Source organism: Scyliorhinus canicula, chromosome 7 (assembly GCF_902713615.1).
Source record: "Scyliorhinus canicula chromosome 7, sScyCan1.1, whole genome shotgun sequence".
Lineage (NCBI taxonomy): Eukaryota > Metazoa > Chordata > Chondrichthyes > Carcharhiniformes > Scyliorhinidae > Scyliorhinus > Scyliorhinus canicula.
Window position 1 is genome coordinate 74,562,690 of NC_052152.1, and position 20,572 is coordinate 74,583,261.

The following is a 20,572-nucleotide window of genomic DNA, read 5'->3' on the forward strand; positions in this document are numbered from 1 at the left end:
TAATATGACTATCATGCTGCATTGTTTCAATAACACAATTCTTCAGGTAATATTTGTTGAATTCAATTCAGTTCAATTATCGGCTATTTCCCAAATAAAGTTAAAGTTTGCATTCCTTTGTTTTACTTTATTTTTTGAAGCCTCAAGCTTCTCCAGTCCTCCGTTCTAATCACCAGAACAATTCTGTGAGGAAAACGGTTGTTGCTGAAGAAGTGGCCAGCATTGTGGATTCAGTCCAGCCTGTGAGTTCCTCCGTTAAACAGATGACTGTGAAGCAAGAAGGAAAGAGGGCGGAATCGGTAGAAAAAAGGGACCGTCTGGAGGCTGTGATCGTAAAAGAAGAACTGGCTGAAGGTATAAAACTTTTATTTATCTATTATCCTTTGTCTCTTGAGGGCAGTGAGTCATGCTGTGGTCTTGTTCCAAGGGTTTTGAGCAACCCTCTAATGCAATACCTCGCTGACTAATTGTTTGTGTGTAATTCCAAACCGAAAGGTATTTAATTAGTCAGAATCTAATGGATATTGTGATCCTGTTATCCATGTGTATGTAGCTTTGTTTTGGTACACTCTTAATAATCCATGTGTATTTCTCCCTATGTGTATTTCTCCCTATTCTCTCTATTTGGCTTATGTTAAGAATCCCGCTGATGTTACCTGAGAGAGTGTCTCAAAGCCCATAACTTGAAACATCGGTACCTAGTGGCGTACTTTTGTTTGGAATAATGTGAGGACCTATGTACAACCCAGTGAGGAACCAGACCAGTTGTTGTGTAAACAATGAATAAAGAATATTTATTGAAGTAAAAGAAAAACAAACACGAGAAAAAACTAAGATAATCTAGAACACTTTATATGAATAACTAAACATGCAGTTTTATCTGCAGTTACCTCTTATTCCCCAAATATACCCACATTCCCTGAACTCACTGAGACACCCCTTTTCCCAAGCAACATCCAATTTTAAGTATAGGCCAAATCCAGTTAATAATTACCACACAATGCCGCTTAGGTGGCCAAGTCTTGGATTTTTTTGCCCCGTGTTTCACTGAAGACTATGATGAGGTTTGCAGCCCGGTGCTTCCTGAACAGAGTCAGTACCACTGTCTACTCCTTCCATCGCTTCACTGAAGATTTAGAGGAAGCTGTTTGGATGATAATTGATCAAGTTGGACTTTTCCACACTTGGTGCGGAGAGGGGGGTAAAGGAGGAGGACCTCCTTGTGAACCTGCTCCTGGGCCTGGCCAAACTCGCCATCAACTAGTCCAGATAGCAGGCGATCGAAGGGGTTGTTCGACCCGACTATCTGCCCCTCCACCATGGCTACATTTGCGGCTGGCTGTCCCTGGGGGTTGAGCATGCAGTGCCCACTGGCACCCTCGAGGCCTTCTGTGCTCGGTGCGCATCACAAAGACGGGGTTGCCTTATTGACCCAAGTTTCATTTGTGATTTGTTTTTGTTAAAGGCAGTGTGCCATTAAGGGGCTTCCCCCTTTACTTTGTCCCTCAGTTCATTTGATTTAATTTAATTGGTTTATACAGAATAGCTGGAGTTATTCAATTTATGTGCATAGAATCTACCCCAGCAATCTCCCATACTGGCTGGAGGGTGCCAATATAATAGCTGGACTGGAACTGCTTGGCTGAGGAGCAGCTAACTCTGGTAGACATGTCTTCAGCACTACAGCCAGTGTGTATTGTCCGATCCATTATCTCTACCCTGTTCAGTGCTGCTTGAAGTAACATTGAGGTAAACCAAATTGGCTGGATAGATTGAGTGAATTGCCCACTAAGCACTTTTGCAGCTCCTTGTGACTCGGGTTATTTGCCTTTGACTCTCTACAGTGCAGAAGGAGGCCATTCGGCCCATCCCCTGCAACCCCACTTAGCCTGCACATCTTTTGACTGTGGGAGGAAAGTGGAGCCCCAGAGGAAACCCACGCATACACTGGGAGAACGTGACTCAAAGTCGGAATCGAACCCGGGTCCTTGGAGCTGTGAGGCAGCAGTGCGAGCCAGATTGGGCAGCACGGTAGCATAGCGGTTAGCACTGTGGCTTCACAGCGCCAGGATCCCAGCTTCGACACCCTGCAGGGTCAATGTCTGTGTGGAGTCTGCACGTTCTCCCTGTGTCTGCGTGGGTTTCCTCTGGGTGCTCCGGTTTCCTCCCACAGTCCAAAGACATGCAGGTTAGATGGATTGGCTATGCTAAATTGCCCTTCGTGTCCAAAAAGGTTAGATGGGGTTATTGGGTTATGGGGATAGGGTGGAAGTAAGGGCTTAAGTGGGTCGGTGCAGACTTGAAGGGCCGAATGCCCTCCTTCTGCACTGTATGTTCTATGTTCTGTGCCACCGAGCCGTGCAATTGTTGTTCAATGTGGTTTGTTGATTAATGGTCAGCAAATTAAGGGTATATACATTTTTTAAATGAGTGCATTGTTGGCTGTGCCTGGAGGGAGGGAGCTTTGAACTTGCTGTTAACGGTATGATGCAACTTTAAGTTACCGCGCTGAACCATTCCCGCTTGCAATTATTTCATTGCATGTCTTGTAAACAGGATTTTGGTCTACGTCATACACTAATCCCGATGACAGGTAATATACTGGGTTTGACTATTAATGGGCAGAGCATTTAATATGATCAGTATATAATTAACCACAATCTAATTCTACCCCTATCTTTGTACATTGGCAACACAGTAGAATTGGTCACACCAATATTCAATTAAGCTTTTAAGTCAAGGTCATTTAACGGCACATTTTGCTAATGTGGCGGAATGACAGAACCCAGAGAACATATTCGAAAACAGTGCAAAGGACTGGAGAGTGGGACACAAAAAGATGAGATAGAACAAAAATCCAAAAGCTGAAGAGACAGAAGTGGTTAAAAAGATAGCAAGTAAATACGATTCAACCTTTGGATTGAGGACAGATCTTGAGTTTAGGAGAACAAGTTGACTTTTTGGCTTTGAATCTGGGGTCTAAGATTGATAGAGAATGAATCTGTTGGCTGAATTTCTGATTTGAGTGCAATACTGTAGACGAGGCACTTTTAAAATTTACAGTTGAAGTTTATAATTCCCCGACAGTCCATAAGTTAGAAGAGTTATACTAGGTTGCATGTTTTTTTAAATTAGATTTTGACCTGTGTCGCCTCTTATGCCTAATGCCTTTTACAACAAGTCAGTGGTTCATAGAACTAAGTCGCTGTAGTGATGACATTTAAATAGTAAATGAAAATACTGATGGCGAAGTGCTGGGGGGGGAGGGGGCGTGATGGTTGCTGCGATGGTGGGGGAGAAGTTGCAATCGACTCCACATACAGAGGACATCGGGGAAATCATCTCATTAACTTTCAGTGTCGTTCTGGATATCGGTGTATCTGAGCAGTTGACAGAGAAGTGGGAAATGCAAAGTTTGGCTCCTGTGCAGTGTGTGGTTTTTCATTCAGCATCCACCAGGTGGTGGTAGAACAAAGCTTAGAGATTGCGGTGCGGAAGGATGTTTGATTGCGACACATGACTTCCTGAGAAAAGGCCTGTGCATATAATTAGATGAAAATATTGATGTGAACTAATTTGAGCAGTATCCCGTTCAATACGGCACATCGCACAAATATAGTACTGTGAATACTGAATCACTTTGGAGCTGGGTTTTATAATTGTCAAGGTTTCTTCCCACAGTCCAAACATGAGCAGGTTAGGTGGATTGGCCATGCTAAATTGCTCCTTGGTATCCAAAGATGTGCAGGGTAGGTAGGGTAATGGGGTTCCAAGAATAGGGTGGGGGTGATGTTTTGGTGCAGACTGGATGGGCGGAATGGCCTCCTTCTGCACTGTAGGGATGCACTGTAGGGATTCTATGATGAAAAAATTAACTCCGGGAAGTGTGTCACTTTGTGCACTTTGAAGGTGCAATCATTCGCAGCTTATTATGCAGCTGTCTCTACCCTGCTTATTTAATGTGGGACAGGACCAGACAGTGGCTTTGTGGTTTATGCATAGGTTCTTAGCTGGTACAGATTCACTATTTGCTGTGCTACTGTTGCAGAAGAGCTTACAATAAAAGGAATGGATATCTGCTCAATAAGTAGGTGACGTCATTGCCCGATAATCTTTAATAAAAATAAAGATTTACCAATCTCTGTTTTGGTTTAGCACACTGGGCTAAATAGCTGGCTTTTAAAGCAGAGTAAGGCAGGCCAGTAGCACGGTTCAATTCCCGTAGCAGCCTCCCCGAACAGGCGCCAGAATGTGTCGACTAGGGGCTTTTCACAGTAACTTCATTTGAAGCCGACATGTGACTATAAGCAATTTTCATTTCATTTAATTTCATTTCATTTTCATTTCCCCTTTCTCAAAAGTTATTTTGAATCTGGTGCCCAATGAAAGGAATTCCAGATTTCTGGCAACAGCGATGTCATGTGAACAAACAACTAATCACATTGAAGTACTCTCACAGACAGCAAACCAGAATGTAAAATGCCCTGGTTAACCGTCACTCTTTAGTATCATTTAAAGGGAGTGAAAACAATCACAGATCTGTACATATGGGATTAAGATAGGAGCTGAAATATAGATTTAAAAAAAAAACAAGTCAAATGTGTTTTTCTTCATAAATATTTGACATTCCCTCAGTATAAAATTAGTTTCCCCAAGCCAGAGCTTTTACATCAGTAATTATGCAGAGAGTACACTGTTTAAAAATCTAGTTACACATCATTAAATAAAATATAATCTTTTGAAGGGGTTTTGCTGTGAGACTAATAGTTTATCGGACAAGTTCCCTCAGTTCATTTCTTTGTTATTGATTGAGGATTAATGAGACATGGGATACAGGGTAACTTGATAAGGTTGATGAGATGGATTCAAAATTGGCTTAGTTCTAGGAAACAGAGGGTGATGACAGACAGCTGCTTTTGTGACTGGAAGCCAGTGTGCAGTAGCGTACCACAGGGATCTGTGCTGGATCCCCTATTGTTTGTCATTTATATAAATGGCACAGGTGACTGTGGGGGATAGGATCGGTAAGTTAGCGGATGACACAAAGATTGGCCGGGTAGTTAACAGTGATGGTGAGTGTGTTGGGTTACAGGAAGATATAGACGGGATGGTCAAATGGGCAGGAAAGTGGCAGATTGAACTTAACCCTGAAAAGTGTGAGGTTATACGCTTTGGAAGGAATAATGTGACAAGGAAGTATTCAATTGATGGACTGATACTGTGAAGATCCAAGGAACAAAGAGACCGTGGAGTATTTGTCCATAGATCTCTTATGGCAGAGGGCAGGTTAATAGGATGGTGAAAAAGGTTTGTGGGACACTTGGCTTTATCAATCGAGGCATAGATCGCAAAAGCAGGGAGGTCTTGATGGAGCTGTATCGAACTTTGGTGAGGCCACAGCTTGAGCATTCTGTGCAATTCTGACCACCACATTATAGGAAGGATGTGATTACGCTGGAGGGGGTGCAGAGGCGATTCACCTGGAGGTTGCCTGGGATGGAACATTTAAGTTATGAAGAGGTTGGATACGCTTGGGTTGTTTTCGCTGGAGCAGGGAAGACTGAAGGGGCGAACTGATCGAGGTCTACAAGATTATGAGGGGCATGGATAGGGAGCAGCTCTTCCCCTTAGTTGACATAGGATCAAGCCCTTTACGGTTGGTACAAATCTGATCCGCATCTGAATACCTGAGCCAATCAACACCCGGGGCCCAGGTTTGCTGCGGCAACATGCACTTGGATGCTTCTTGTAGCCTGGAGCTATGTATAGTAATGGTCGAGGCTCCAATTTCTTGTCATCACATGGCTGGCCAGGAATCTCTTTCACTCTGAATGCCTACAATTGGCATTGTTGAAAGGATTTACAAGTTGATACTTGACCTCTTTGGCTGCGTTTTGAATGCACCTTCCTTGGCCATTAAGTCCTGGAGTGGGAATTAAACCTTCTGGCTCCGAGGCAGAGACACTACTCATTGTGCCACATACCCTGCAAATAACTTAAAGGGGGTGCAGGAACAGAGACTTGGAGATATCATATATTTAAAGTGGCAGTGCAGTTTGCGAAAGTGGTTTAAAAAGGCAAACGGGCTTTAAAAAGAAGGCCATAGAGAACAAAAGCAAGGAGATTATGACGGATCTTTTATAAAACACTGGTTCACCCTCAACTGGAGTATTGTGACCAATTCTGGGCACCACAATCTCAGAAGGAAATGAAGAGGGTGCAGAAACGTTTTGAGTTGTTCCAGGGATGACAGACTTTCGTTCTGTGAATCGATTGGAGAAGCTGTGCTCATACACCTAGAAGAGGACTATGAGAGGAGATTTGATAGAGGTTTTGATAGTTGTCTAAAACGGGTTTGTTCCCATTGACTGAAAGGTCGGGAACCAGAGGACATTGATGTACAATGATTGGCAACATAACCAGTGGCGACCTGGGGAAAAACTTTTCTTTAAGATAGGTTAGGATCTGGAAAGCACCACGTGAGAGGGTTGTGAAGGCAGGTTCAGTTGTGCTTTAAAAAGGGAACTGGATGAAGAGCTGGGCTACAGGGAAAGGATGGGGAATGGGGCGAATTGAATTGCTCTAGCAGAGCGCCGGCATGGACATAATGGGCTGGAGGGCTGCCTCCTGTACTGTAACCAATCTATCCCTGCAGGCTGAAGAGATTTCAACTGTGCACCTTATCAAGAAGCACTGAATCACTGATCGCAGCTTCTGGATCTCTGTGTTTAACTGAGTATGTACAAACTCCAGAAGGTGTTGTCAGTTTTAGAGGCTGCAAACACTGCAGGTCCCACCATCAATATTGCAGCAAAATCAGGACAAATATCTTTTGTACCTGAGTATTGTGTTTTATTGGCCACGATTCACCGGAAACATTTCTATGTCTGGTTTCAGGCGCGTTTAGCAGGGTGTTTCTCGGTGGCTGTAGTGCTGAGGAACATCTCGCTATTCAACAGCACTTTGCCGGTTTTTTTTAGGCCTCGGAGTGTCTCCCTGCCGAGGCTGCACTCCGATCTCCCTTACCGCCCTCTACCTGGTAAGGTCCCCCTGGACCCAATCCATGGCATTACCATTCTGGAACCCAGGCAGCCTGGAACCCTGGCAGTGCCCCTGCCAGCCTGGCAATGCCAAGGTGCTCGGGTGCCAGGAGGAATGCCAGGGTGCCACCTCCACGTCCCCGACCACCTGGGGTCTCCAATATCCTGGAAGACCCCCTAGGCGCTGTTACACCTGGACCATGTTTTTGTGGACCAGTACTAAACTGTGCCCTGGCAAGGTCTCCCAGGCACGGCCGTTGAGTGCCGGGAGAATCCACTGAACATGTATTTAAATGAGCCATGCAGCTCACCCCCACAACCTAAAAAGATTTGCAGGGTGGGTGAATTGGCCATGCAAAATTTCCCCGTAATTGGGGAAAAAATGAATTGGGTACTCTAAAGAAAGAAAAAATAATGATCTCATAATCAGGAATCTTCCTGGAAAGAGTGATCATAACAGGATAGAATTTCCCGTTTAGTTTGAGGACCTGAAACGCTGTCTCAAACTGGGTGCAAACCTCCTTCGAGTTCCCCTGAAGCTTTAGCCTGGAGCTGCGAGGGACCCAGTTTTCCTATATCGCCACGAGGAGGGAGAGGTGCTGTACTGACGGGCCAGACTTTCATGTTTAGCTAAAAATGAGGAAACTAGATCACAAAAGCAGAGAGCATGCTAACCCTGCTTTCTTCAGCCACACACTAGACCTATCATTGTAATTACTTGGTTAGCTATTAATTATTTAAAAGTAGTTATGAGAGATTAATAGGTTGATGATTGTTGGAGTGAAATTACTCCGTGCAGGCTAAATGAGTATTCTTACGTATTTTAATTTCAACATATGCTTAAAGACATGGAGAGCAATGAAAATATGAAGCTCTCATTGACATTATGCCTCAAAAATGAAAATTTCAGTCCGCTGCTCTTGACTATCACCAACCAAATTTCTCTTCTTTTCTGAATGTAGTGAGTCAAGCTCAGGCAGCATTTGAATTCCTACAGTGCAGAAGGAGAATATTCGTCCCATCGAGTCCCTCTGAAAGAGCACCCTACCGAGGCCCACTCCCGCGTCCTTTCCTCTGGTTTCAGGTGCATACCTCTTCATTCACCTGAGGAGGGAGCAGTGCTCCGAAAGCTAGTGATTTGAAACAAACCTGTTGAACTTTAACCTGGTGTTGTAAGACTTCTTACTGTGTTCACCCCAGTCCAACGCCGGCATCTCCACATCAAAACACCACACAGCAGTCACCCAAGGCCAGAATCGAACCCAGGTCCCTGGCGCTTTGAGGCAGAAGTGCTAACCATTGTGCTACTGTGATGCCCTATTTCACATTCGTGATCTGGGATCTTGGAGCATCGTCAGGGGAAGGGAGGAGTGGTAACATCAATCCCACTGTTACCTACTTGCAATATACAATTCGCACTTTCCAGCTTGATTACTGGTTCGGCTCTACAGCGCTGGCAGGTTTTAGCTTCTCGCCCCTATCGCCTCCCTATCAATCCTCAACTTGCAGACATTCGTACCTATTGGTGCCCCTGGTTCATCCTCACTGAGTTCAGTTGCTGGATTGGCGCAGATCATGGATTGAGCCTCAAACCTCTTGATCTATTCACATCAAGCAGGGTTATGGGGAGGAGGCAGGGTTGTGGCACTATACACTGATATTACTGATTCAAAGAGCTGGTCAGACACGATGGGCTGAATGGCCACCTCTTGAGCTTTAATGAATCTCTGATTCTGTGACTGATACAGGCTGGAAAAATAGGTGAAAGGTAAGATTTATATTAAGATTTATTGTCATGTGTACTGAGGTACAGTGAAAAGTATTGTTTTGTGTACAGACCAGGCAGATTGTTCCATACATGATAGACCTAGGACATACGATTAAATACATAATGTAAATACATAGACATCGAGTGAAGCAGACAAAGTGTAGTGCTACTCAGTAGGGAAGATGCTTGGAGAGATCAGATCAGTCCATTAGAGGGTCACAGTCTGGTAACAGCGGGGAAGAAGCTGGTTTTGTATCTGTTAGTGCATGCGTGTTCTCAGACTTTTGTAACTTCTGCCCGATGGAAGGGGTTGGAAGAGAAAATAACGCGGGTGGGAGGGGTCTTTGATTATGCTGGCTGCTTTTGCAAGGCAGTGGGAGGTGTAGACAGAGTCAATGGATAGCAGGCGGGTTTGTGTGATGGACTGGGCGGTGTTCATGACTCTAGTTTCTTCCAGTCTTGGGCCAGATAGAAGCTTTATATGGTGCATCTGTAAAAATTGGAAAGCGTCAATGTGGACATGCCGAATTTCGTTAGATTCCTGAGGAAGTATAGGCACTGAAGCTAAGCAGTGGCTGACACTTGAGGAGATATTTTATAACTCAATAGATCTGTTTTGTGTTTAAAACATATTCCCGATGTTGGAAATACACAGCAGACCTGGCAGCATCTATGGAGAGAGTGAAACAGAGAATCCTTTCAGAGATTCCCCATTTAAACCTAAAAACAACAGCATTGTCTAACTCCTGTCTGTGTGTTTCAAGTTGTGGACTTTGATTTGCAGATGACCCCTGTGCAATGGAGTTCAACGAGGGAGACTTTGATGAGCCCATGGAAACTGAATCTGTCTCCACTGCAGAAATTGAAATGAAACCTGAAAAAAGCAACCAAGTAGAAGAGCCCAAGGAGGAAGACAAGCCATCTGTGTAAGATGATTGGTGAAAAGAACATTTTGGGAATAACTGTTGTATGTTATGGAGGTTATTTTCATGAAAGGATGGAACAGGCACTAAACGGAAGCTGTGCTGAGTCTGTCTTCTGCCTGCAGCTTTGCCTGGCGACATTGAACCAGACTCCTGCAAAGTTGGTACTCGAGAAAGTACTGATACTCTGAAAGTGGATCAGTGTCAATATTCCCTCTGTGTACGGTGCAAGAGCGTGCAACAAAGTGGGAATAACTGCAGGGAACAAATGGGCTGCTCACAACCAATGCTCCCTTTTAAGATGCACTTGTGTATGGCTGTGCAGAAATCTCAAAGTATCCGTGTAATTCAATGAACAGTCTTTGCACTGCAAAGGGAAATTGGAGGGAACGTTGCTCAGTACATGAAGGCTCCATGCACTTTCTTTCACTAAATTTGTGGAGTACCTGATAGAGCAGCAGGTTTCAGGATGACTTTGATGGAGGAAGATGGCACATAGGTTCTCCGATGTGGCACTGGAGGTGATTCAAAGTGGGGGGGGGGGGGGATGTCCTCTGCCCACCGTGGGGGAAGGAATCCACTTTCTCACTCCTATCCCCAACTTTGGCAGCAGCTCGTTCTTCTCTGCCAGACCTTTTGAATGCGTCCCATTTATACTGCAGACCAAAGGAGGCCCCCCCACCCCCCCAGCAAGATATTCATGACCAAATCCTCCTTTTCTCCTGCAGGCTCCTGTAAGTTGTCTGATTAGTTAGAGTAGAGTAGCACAGCACCGACTCTTTATAGCTGAAGTTCTCAAGAGATTTTCCAGATTCAGTATTGATAGAGTGCTGATGAAATCTTGACAAATTCTCCTGATGTGTTTCAAAGCCCTCTTCAAACCTCCAGCAGCAAGTGAGCAGTAAAAAGTGAAGTATGCCTTTACGTAGTGTTCAAAATCATCTGCAACAACTTGTTTCTCCCTGTCCTGCTGGTCACTGTTTGGAGTGGTCATTAAATGGAAGTGTTATCCAGCAAAATACCATGCTGCCTCACTGATGAGCAGTAGTAGGTCACTTATGCAGCATTTGATCCCTTCATGATCCTCCAGACAGCCATTTGGTCTGCTACAACTCTTTTTTTTGTTATTGTTGCCAAGGTGAAAACTTAAACCAAACTGAACCCTGGAGGTTCCTTAGTGCCTAAAGAAGCCACTGAAAATTGCCCCTGTTAACTCTCGGAAATGCTGATGGGGCAAATAAATGGTGCATGAATCTGGTAATCGGTTAGGATATAGTCTTTGGTCGGAGTTCAGCTGGGCTGAAATTCTGGTGGTTGGGAGTCTGGCCTGTAATTTTGTGAAGGGTAGCTAAGAATTAAAAAAACTAGTTCAAAAGCTTGGAGAAGAGACTAATATCCTTAAGCTGGTGAGGATAAATTCATTCCCTCTACTTGCGGAAGCCCTCAATAGCATTTTTATGTTTTAAGTACTTTGGCATATTAACGCACCTGCAGGATGTATGAATAAGAAGAAAAGTTCCACACAGATATCGCCTTCCTCATTCAGAACCTGAGGCTCCCCTGTCGTGTCCCTCTTGAAGCCTCTTAGGATGTTGGCCACTTAATTTTGTGCAAAGCTGCCGTTTCATGCATGGCGATACAAAAATAACAGTTAATCATAGGGACAGGAGTGTCCATTCAGTGTGGGCGACCTGGTGGCCCAGTGGTTAGCACTGCTGCCTCACGGCACTGAGGACCCGGGTTCGATCCCGGCTCCGGGTTACTGTGCGTGTGGAGTTTGCACGTTCTCCTCGTGTCTGCGTGGGTCTCACTCTCACAAAGATGTGCAGGGTAGATGAATTGGCCACATAACATTTTTTTTTTTTAAAGTGTCCATTCAGTGAGATCATAGCGGTTAGTACCCTAAATTCATTCATCCATGTTGCTCTATATCACTTGACATCCTATGTATGGATGGCATCCTCAGTTTTGGAAATTTGAGTTTTCCCAGCATTCACAGCTTTTTGAAGTAATGTTTCTGATTTCTGTGGGGGAAGAAATGTTTCCTAACTTCACTGTCTAATTTTAATATTATGCCCTCTTGTTCCAGATTCCCCTAACCGAAGTAGTAATCCCTCTGTAACTACCCTAAGCTAAGTGTAGACCTCTGGAGCACATCCCACCAATTAGCCAGAATTTATTTTGCCCACAATTTGACTCCTCCCCCCACATCAGTAGCACATGTCGCAGGTTCCCCTCACTAGCACACTTCCTAGTTTCTTGTGTCTAACCTAGTCGAATGCCTTCTGGAAGTCCACATTGACAACATTCATAGACATCTCTGTTTTCACCAAGGTAGTCCATGTAAAGTCTCTCAAATGATGCCTTGTCGTCCCATCAATTTGCATTTTGGTCTTAAAAGGAAGAAGTTATACATATTTTTAAATTTCTGTCCTCTTGTTTAGAAACTCTACCTTCACTGAATCCTCTTGCTGGGATCATATGGACCAAGGTGAAAATAATTCTGTGGTGCTTGAGGTGCAGGTAGATGCAGGTCGTTTGCCATTAGTAACTGGTTCAGAAGGAGATCAGGTATTCAGATTCTACTGGGTGGATGCATATGAAGACCAGTATCATCAACCAGGTAATGGCAATATTTTTCAAAGGTTTTAATTATGAACCTGAAATACTGAATAATATCTATTTTGAAAATATACTTGTCAGCAAGTTAGTTGCTTCCTGGTTATGATGGCATTGTTAAGTGTTTCGCCTTACTAATTAAGTAGCGTCCATTACAAATGCCTTATTAGTCAGCTGGTAAGTTTAAAATTTACAGATACCCGCTGATAAGAAGTATCCTATTGGATTTGAAACTTATCTTTGCACAGAGACTTCCAGATGCGTTGAATTTCTCCAGCACTTTTTTTTTCATTTCTGATTTCAAGCATCTGCAATATTTCCCTCTTGTGCATAGATATATGTTGGCTTGAGCAAGAAATTGAATTATTTTGTAGCTCTGTTTCAAATAATTACTTGGTGTTTGTCTCAACTGTTTGGAAAATCAGGGTCATCACTCTCCAGAATGATGACACCCCCCCACCCTTGTCTCTGACTCCCCGACCAGAGGGAATAGTCTTTCACTAGTCACCCGGACGAAAGCAATGTTAATTTGAAAAAAACTGTACGAATATCCATTATAGTATTCTCTGTTGCAATACACCTAGTATTGCACATCTCTTTCTAATGCCTAAGCTCACATCCCTGGTATCATCCTTGAGAATCTAGGCTATGCTCTCATTTTGGTGCTACTGCTCAAAGCTGCACACATCGTTCTTAACTGTGGCCCAGCCCATTATTGCACGCAAATTTTCAATTGTACAAGACACTCACTTCTGCAGTGAATTAGAAATTTAAACCCTGAGATTATCTCTGTTGCTCTACAGACTTCAGCTTCTTTCCATTGAGTTTGTATCCTGATTGCTCGTTTTTCCTTCAAACTTCTAATTGCATGGCAGTCTGCTGCATTAAGTTGTGTCTGCCTAGTGTATGAAACTGTCTGTCCTCCTAGAGTCTTTTACTATTACTCTTGCTGTTTGCTTTAGCACCAGCATCGTCATCAGCAAACTTCAATACACTATGGCCAAGTCCTTATTTTCTTCTTTAGAATGGAAAGGGAGCCAGCACAGCAACCTCTGGAGCATGCCGCTGACCATTTTCTAGTTTGGGCAACATTCACTGACTCTACCCTTTGCTGCCTGTCTGTCAATCGTTTTTAAAAAAATCTGTGCTGTGGCATTTTCTCCTGCACTGTATCGGAATTTTTGCAACAATCTTCCTGTGACATTTTATCGAATCTGAAAATCCATGCACACTGCAGCTCCATCCCATTTATATATCTCCATCCCATTTATATATCCATTTACATATCCAAACACTCAATTCTTACGCAAGGAAACTGGATTAGATTTGTCAAACATTATGGGATGGAGTTTCGACTTTTGGTTGAAAGCAGTGATCCAGGCCCCAGTGTTTGAGTTTCCGATCAAACTCGTACTTCAATTTTCACCAAATGGCAAAATGAACCGATGCAATTGGGTCGCATTTTAGACCATAACGTGACTGGTAACTTGACATAATTTGAGTAATACAGTTGAAAATGGATTTGCCACGAAAAAGGCTCTATAATCAATCCTGTGAGTCGCCTGATTTTTAAACAACTGAAATTTAGTTTTTCTAAAGAATCATACGGAGCTGGTTGTACCGGTAGACAGTTTCTTAGTAAATTTAATAACTCAACAGCTTTAAAAATATATTTATTCGTGTCCTTGTGCCTTTTGTTTAAAAAAAAGCTTACATTTCAGAGCCCCCTTGCAGGCCTGCAAGCGAGTTCAATTAGCAGAAACCCGCCCTGGCGATTGCATTGATTTGGGCTCGTAGCCAGTTTTGTAGGTGGACCGTCTTCTAGCGCAATGTTTTGAAGTTGTCAAAGATTGCAAAAATTTGAACTGAATGTAATTTGTGCATGAAATTTGTTTGACGGTTGTTGGTTGAATTGCACCAAGATGCGGGGTACAATTGAGCAGAATTTCCAGACCTGCTTGTTTTAACAGATTCCTGTTGGCATTTCTTGATTATCCCGTGGAACTCCTAAAGAGCTTCACTAAATTTATCTCAAATTACCGAATCTTTGAATTTGCCTGTCTGCTGCTGGTCTATAGTTGCCTGATTTAGTCAGCTCTTCTTTCCAGAACAGAAATGTTAAGTAGGCTGAATTTGTTTATCTGAGGAAAATCTCTAGTTTAGACCTTTGGTCAGTTACTAATTTCTTCAATAGCCCAGAGTGCATGCTACCTTGGGTACTTGCCTACTTTTGACTTCTGCCAGTGCTTACGCAACCAATTTATCTTCTGGTTACCTCTTAACAATTGTTTTACCACCTCCTTCCTTTTCTCACTTGCACCATTATTTACAAATATTGCTGCAATATGTAATAGCTCCACTTCATCCTCTGCAACTAGATTTCCTTTTTCAATTGATCTTACCTTCTGTTTAAGTATTGTTTTACTTATAAAATACTTTACTATTTGTGATAGTATTTACTCGCCTTTTTCAAATGCCTTTTGATTTTCTTTTTCATCTCTCCTTTTCCATATTTCAGTAAGTTTGTTTAACATTGTTAGTACTTGTTTTACTGTAAGGATTCCTTTTTAATTTGTATAGTTTTGATCTATGCAGAATTCTATCCTTTGCATCCTTTTTTCATTTAGAGAGATAAATCTATTTTGCGCTCTATACACCTCCTGTTTGTAGCTTATCCACCACTGATCTATTGTCCTGTTCGCTGCCTTTCACACAGAATTATTTGTCCTCGTATCTCTTATCTTACTGACCTGCCATTTTGTTTCGGGTTCTTTTTAGGTTAGACGTGAAACATGGTCAGCGCAGGCTTGGTCTGTCCCTGTGCTGTTCTTTGTTCTAACTTTTCATTACCCTTTACTGCATTTTCATTGAGCATTCTTACTAATTTCCTGTTGTCCTACCCTCCTCACCCTTGTTAATTGCTCTGTTTGGCTTCGAACAGAGAAATTAAATAATGTTTCACAAATTGTTGGGTTAGAAACATACAAATTTAGAAGGAGCATTCCAGAAAATATCCCCCATTTTGATTTTTGTTATTTCCATCTGTCTTTGGATTGTTAAAAATCATTCTGGAAAGTGGCACCTTCTTGCATAACATATGGGTCATGCCCAATATTGTATCCCCATTATTTTGGTGGCCTAGAATTCTTGAGAATTGTACAGCTTCCATTCCTAATGCTTTTTAAAATTCTTTGGTGGCACGTGAGCTTCCCTGGCAAGGCCAGCATTTGTTAGTCATGCCTAATTGCCTTTGAGGAGGTTTTCCCATAAATGTTCTGTTGCAACTAAAATCTGTAGCATATACTTGCGGACTGGCACTGTCATGAAATCCTTTCTAATGCCGCCGCTTTCCTGCTCATTCCCTCCGGAGTATTTTCCAACCAGGAATGTTGAGCTCCCTGTCCTGTGCTGGCTTGATGATGCTATTATGTATATCCACAGGAGAGCCATTTGATAATCTCCTTTTCTGCTTCTCTCCCTCACACCCTACCAACCTCCTGTTCCCCCCCCCCCCCCCCCCCCCCCCCTCCTCCACCACACCCACCACTCAGCCTTTAGCTAATTGCCTTCTGAGGCATAATGTGGTATCCAATTGCTGTCTTGAGCACAGTTTAAAGATTGTCAATGGATGATCTTCATCTGTATTTCAAAGAAAAACCTGTACATAATTTAAAGAAAAATACTACCTAATAATTGAAAAATCAGGCCAGGAGTACTCTGGAACTAAATGCCATTTGTTTCTGGTATTGTAATGTAGAGATCTAATGAAATGACCGGATTGTAGCATCTTTTGCTTTTGATTGGAAGGACAGTAACTGACCATTTTAAGTTTTTAATCAGGAGTCGTATATCTCTTTGGCAAAGTGTGGATTGAATCAGCAAAGACCCATGTCAGCTGCTGCGTGTCTGTGAGAAACATTGAGCGCACAGTATACCTGTTGCCACGGGAAACGGTAGGCAATGGCCTTGATCTTGCCATAATGTTGTTTGTGATTCAATTTTTCAAACTAGTCAAAGTAAGGTTCATAATATGTACTATCTGATATTTTCACTGGTGATTTTATGGTGATTATTCCTTTTGGATTGGTGCAATCATCCGTCAACTGCTTGGTGTAGTGATATGCATTAAGTGTAAATATGCATTAACATGTGTAAATATGAATAGACTCCGACCAGTAGGTGTCAGGCAAGTAGTAGCACGTGACACTGGAGCCTGGGGGGATTCTTGAGAAACCATCGTGGTCAGTCGGGTTTGTATTAGTTCCAGTTTGTTCGCGTTAGTTTCCTACCCACAGTTTATTATACTATAATAAAAGTAACTAGCCTTCAACTAGATGTTCTTTAGTACGCCCACTCAGTAATTGTCTCTGTACAAGAACCTACCAGGAGTGGTCAAAAACTAAAAGATCAGGGGCGGGATTCTCCGATCCCCCGCCGGGTCAGAGAATCGCCCGGGTCCGGCGTGTCCCGAATTCTCCGCCCCCCGAGATTCGGCGGTGGCAGGAATCATGTCGCGCCAGTCAGCGGGCCCCCCCGCGGCGATTCTCCGGCCCACGATGGGCCGAAGTCCCAGCGCTGGACAGCCTCTCCCGCCGGCGTGGATTAAAACACCTACCTTACCGGGCAGGCGCCGGGGTCCTGGGGGGGGCGCGGGGTGATCTGACCCCGGGGGGTGCCCCCACGGTGGTCTGCCCACCGATCGGCGGGCGGGCCTGTGCCGTGGGGGCACTCTTTTTCTTCCGGCGGAAGAGACCCCCACCCCAGCGCATGCGCCGGTATGACGTCAGCAGCTGCTGAAGCTCCGGCACATTCACGGACTTACGCCGGCTGGCGAAGTCCTTTTGGCCCCGGCTGGCGTGGCGCCAAAGGCCATTCACGGCAGCCGGCGGAGTGGGAACCACTCCGGCACGGGCCTAGCCCCTCAATGTGAGGGCTTGGCCCCTAAAGGTGCGGAAGTCCGCACCTTTAGGGCAGCCCGAAGCCGGAGTGATTCCCGCCACTCCAACACGCTGGGACCCCCCGCCCCGTCGGGTAGGGGAGAATCCCGGCCCAGAAGTGTGACGATTTGAAGGATACAAGTCTTCAAATTTGGTGAAACGGTGCTACAAGAAAAACGTGGAACATCAAAGGGAGTAACAATCTTGTCAAAAAAAATCTTTGTAAACGCAACACCAGTGCAAGAAGAAGATGGATAATTTAAAAACTCCAGAACAACTTTGAGTAACCAATAATGTTGATGGCAATTGCCGTGCATTTAAACAACAGTTTACGCTGTATGTAGCAGCTCTCGGATTGCAGACGCAGCCTGATGAAAGAAAGATAGCGTTGTTGTTAATGGTAGCAGGCCCACAGTCAATTGAGATTTGCAACACCTTCATATATAAACAAGAGGACGATAGCAAAAGCTTTGATACCGTCACTAAAATATTTGCTGAGCATTGCACGCTGAAAAAGAATGAAACTTTTCAGATATATATTTAGAACGTGCACGCAGAAGATGGCTGAGTCCTTTGATAGCTTTCTTACCAACCTCAAGTTAAAAGCATAAACTTTGTAACTTTGCGACTTTAAAATCCTCAGTGATTCGGGATCAAATTGTCTTTGGAGTAAATGATAAGGTGCATGAACGTCTCTTATGGGAGAATGAGCTTCAGTTAGAAGACGCGATGACGATTTGCCATGCCAGTGAACTAGGCGCGCAACATATCAGCACATTCAATGCACAAAAGCTTTGGCACGGAAAATTGAAGTGATGCTGACACCATGCACTCAAAAATGTGGCAGCCATTTTAAATGCTCGGCAGAAGCAGCCATTGCATACAAAACGTGGAAACGGGCACCTACCAAGGCAATGTCCACCTTATGGCAACGTTTGCACAAAGTGCAAAGGAATAAAATTATTTTGCAAAACTTTGCAGGGAAGTCAATTAATACAATTGATGACATTAATTTGAAAGGCACATTTTTGTTGATGTAGTCTTGGATGAAGACAGGGCAAAAAGAATAAAATGTTGCCTAAAAGAACAAAAAATGATAAAAGTGATAATGGAACAGTGACAAAGGACAAATGGACAGTTTCTTTGTTGATAAATCGATTGTTTATCTCTGTGAAATTAGATACAGGAGCAAGAGCAAACCTCATGTATCAGTGATATCAAGACTATGCAATTAAAACTGGGAATATTGAATAAACCAGTCTTGTTGAAGGACTGTAATGGTCAGGAAATGGACACATTTGGAATTGTGAATTCGATGTACAAGTAAAAATAAAGTGCACAAATTAAAATTCTCAATAGTTGTTGATGGTCGTGAATCGTTATTAGGTGATGAAGCATGTGAAGCACTGGAGCTGGTGAGAAGAGTGTATAGCACTGAATGTGAATGTGCACGGAGCACACAGTAGATCAGTGGAGTCCGTTGTGTAGGCTTCTCCAAAAATATTCCAGGGTTTTGGTGTTTTACCTTTCACTTACAAGATTCAATTAAAAAAGAATGCTCAACCGGTGATACATGCTCCGAGAAGAGTTCCAGCACCATTACGTGTTCGTCTAAAGGCTGCATTAGGCAGGATGACACATCTCGGCGTTATAAAAAGATTGAAGAGCCGACTGATGGGGTCAATTCGATGGTATTTAAAAAAAAAAACAATGATCTTCGAATATATATGGATCCCAAAGATTTAAATACAAATATAAAAAGGGAACACTATCCGATACCTAAAAGAGAGATCAGAAGTGAAATGTCTGGTGTGAAACATTTCAGCAAACTTGATTCTTTGCAAGGATTCTGGCAGCTCAAGCTAGATGAAGAAAGTACCAAGTACTGTACATTCAATACTCTGTTTGGCAGATATTGCTTCCTTTGTATACCCGTTGGCATAATCTCAGCATCAGAAATATTCCACCGAGCAATGAAACATATTATTGAAGAGTGTTTGAGATACTTTGATTCAAATAATTTGGGGTTCCACCCAAGAGGAACACAATGACAGGCTAATTAGGGTATTACAAAATATCAGACAAAATGGGCTATGGTTCAATAAGGCCAAATGTCAGTTTGGTGTAAAGGCAACAGCGTTCCTAGGAGACAGATTATCTGTTCAAGGAATAAAGCCTGATGCCATGAAGATACAAGCCATCATAAACATGCCTCGACCTAGGGAGTACAAAGAGTACTGGACATGATCAACCTCATTGGAAATCCTGAAGAAAGTGAACAACTTCACTTGGACTGAACAATATGAAACAAATGGATAAGACTAAGGAAAGCTCTAACGACCACACCTGTAATAAAATTTTTCGATCAACAAAAATACCCAAGATTTCAACAGATACATCGAAGGATGATCGAGGTGCAGTATTGCTGCAACAAGAAAATGGTAGTGATTGGAAACCACTGTGCTTCAAGATCTATGACAGAATCTGAATGTCATTATGCACAAATAGGAAATGTGTGTTTAGGGCTAGTGACTGGTATGAAGACATTCCATAGCTACATATATGGTCTACCTACGTTCATTGTCGAACAGATCATAGACCGTTGGTTGCAATAATCAAGAAGAATCTCAATGGGATGTCTCCCCGTATTCAACGTCTGATGATGAAACTTCAGAGATATGACTTTGAATGAATCTATATACTTGGCAAGCATATTGTGGTAGCGGATGAGTTGTCTCGATCTACAACAGCACAAGATGACAGCTCCCCTGGAGAGGATGTTCAGGTTGCTGTAGATATGATTACGGAAACACTGCCAGTGTCGGATGCAAAGTCAAAACTGGTTGTTGAATAAACCGAGAAGGATGAAGTATTACAAATGGTGATACACAATCTGAACAATGGATGGCCGAAAGGTTCATGTTCCAAGTATCATCACATACAATGAGAGCTAAGTATAGCAAATTGTTTGTTACTGAGGCAAGAGAGAATCGTAATTCCACAGTCTCTGCGCAAGGAGTTGCTACAAAAGATTCATGAGGGTCACCTTGGAATCAAGAAATGCAAGAGAAGAGCACCAGATACTGTATCTTGGACGGGAATAAACAAAGACATACAGAACATGGTGGAGAAGTCTACCACTTGTCAACGACATCATACTTACGACAATAAAAAATTATTATTAAGTGACTGTGAAAAGCCCCTAGTCACCACGTTCCAGTGCCTGTTGTGGTAAGCTGGTATGTGAATTGAACCCGCACTGCTGGCCTTGTTCTGCATTACAAA

The 20,572-nt window shown here is 43.2% G+C and overlaps 1 protein-coding gene across 1 annotated transcript in view; it reads left to right on the top strand.

Moving 5' to 3' along the window:
- The window catches only part of pola1 (polymerase (DNA directed), alpha 1), a 373,540-nt gene that overhangs the window by 17,004 nt on the left and 335,964 nt on the right, over window positions 1–20,572 (top strand). The window contains exons 8-11 of the mRNA XM_038802241.1: window positions 141–354; window positions 9,593–9,734; window positions 12,176–12,354; window positions 16,191–16,303. Of these exons, the coding sequence (XP_038658169.1) occupies window positions 141–354; window positions 9,593–9,734; window positions 12,176–12,354; window positions 16,191–16,303 (648 nt within the window). The remainder of the gene's footprint in view (window positions 1–140; window positions 355–9,592; window positions 9,735–12,175; window positions 12,355–16,190; window positions 16,304–20,572) is intronic.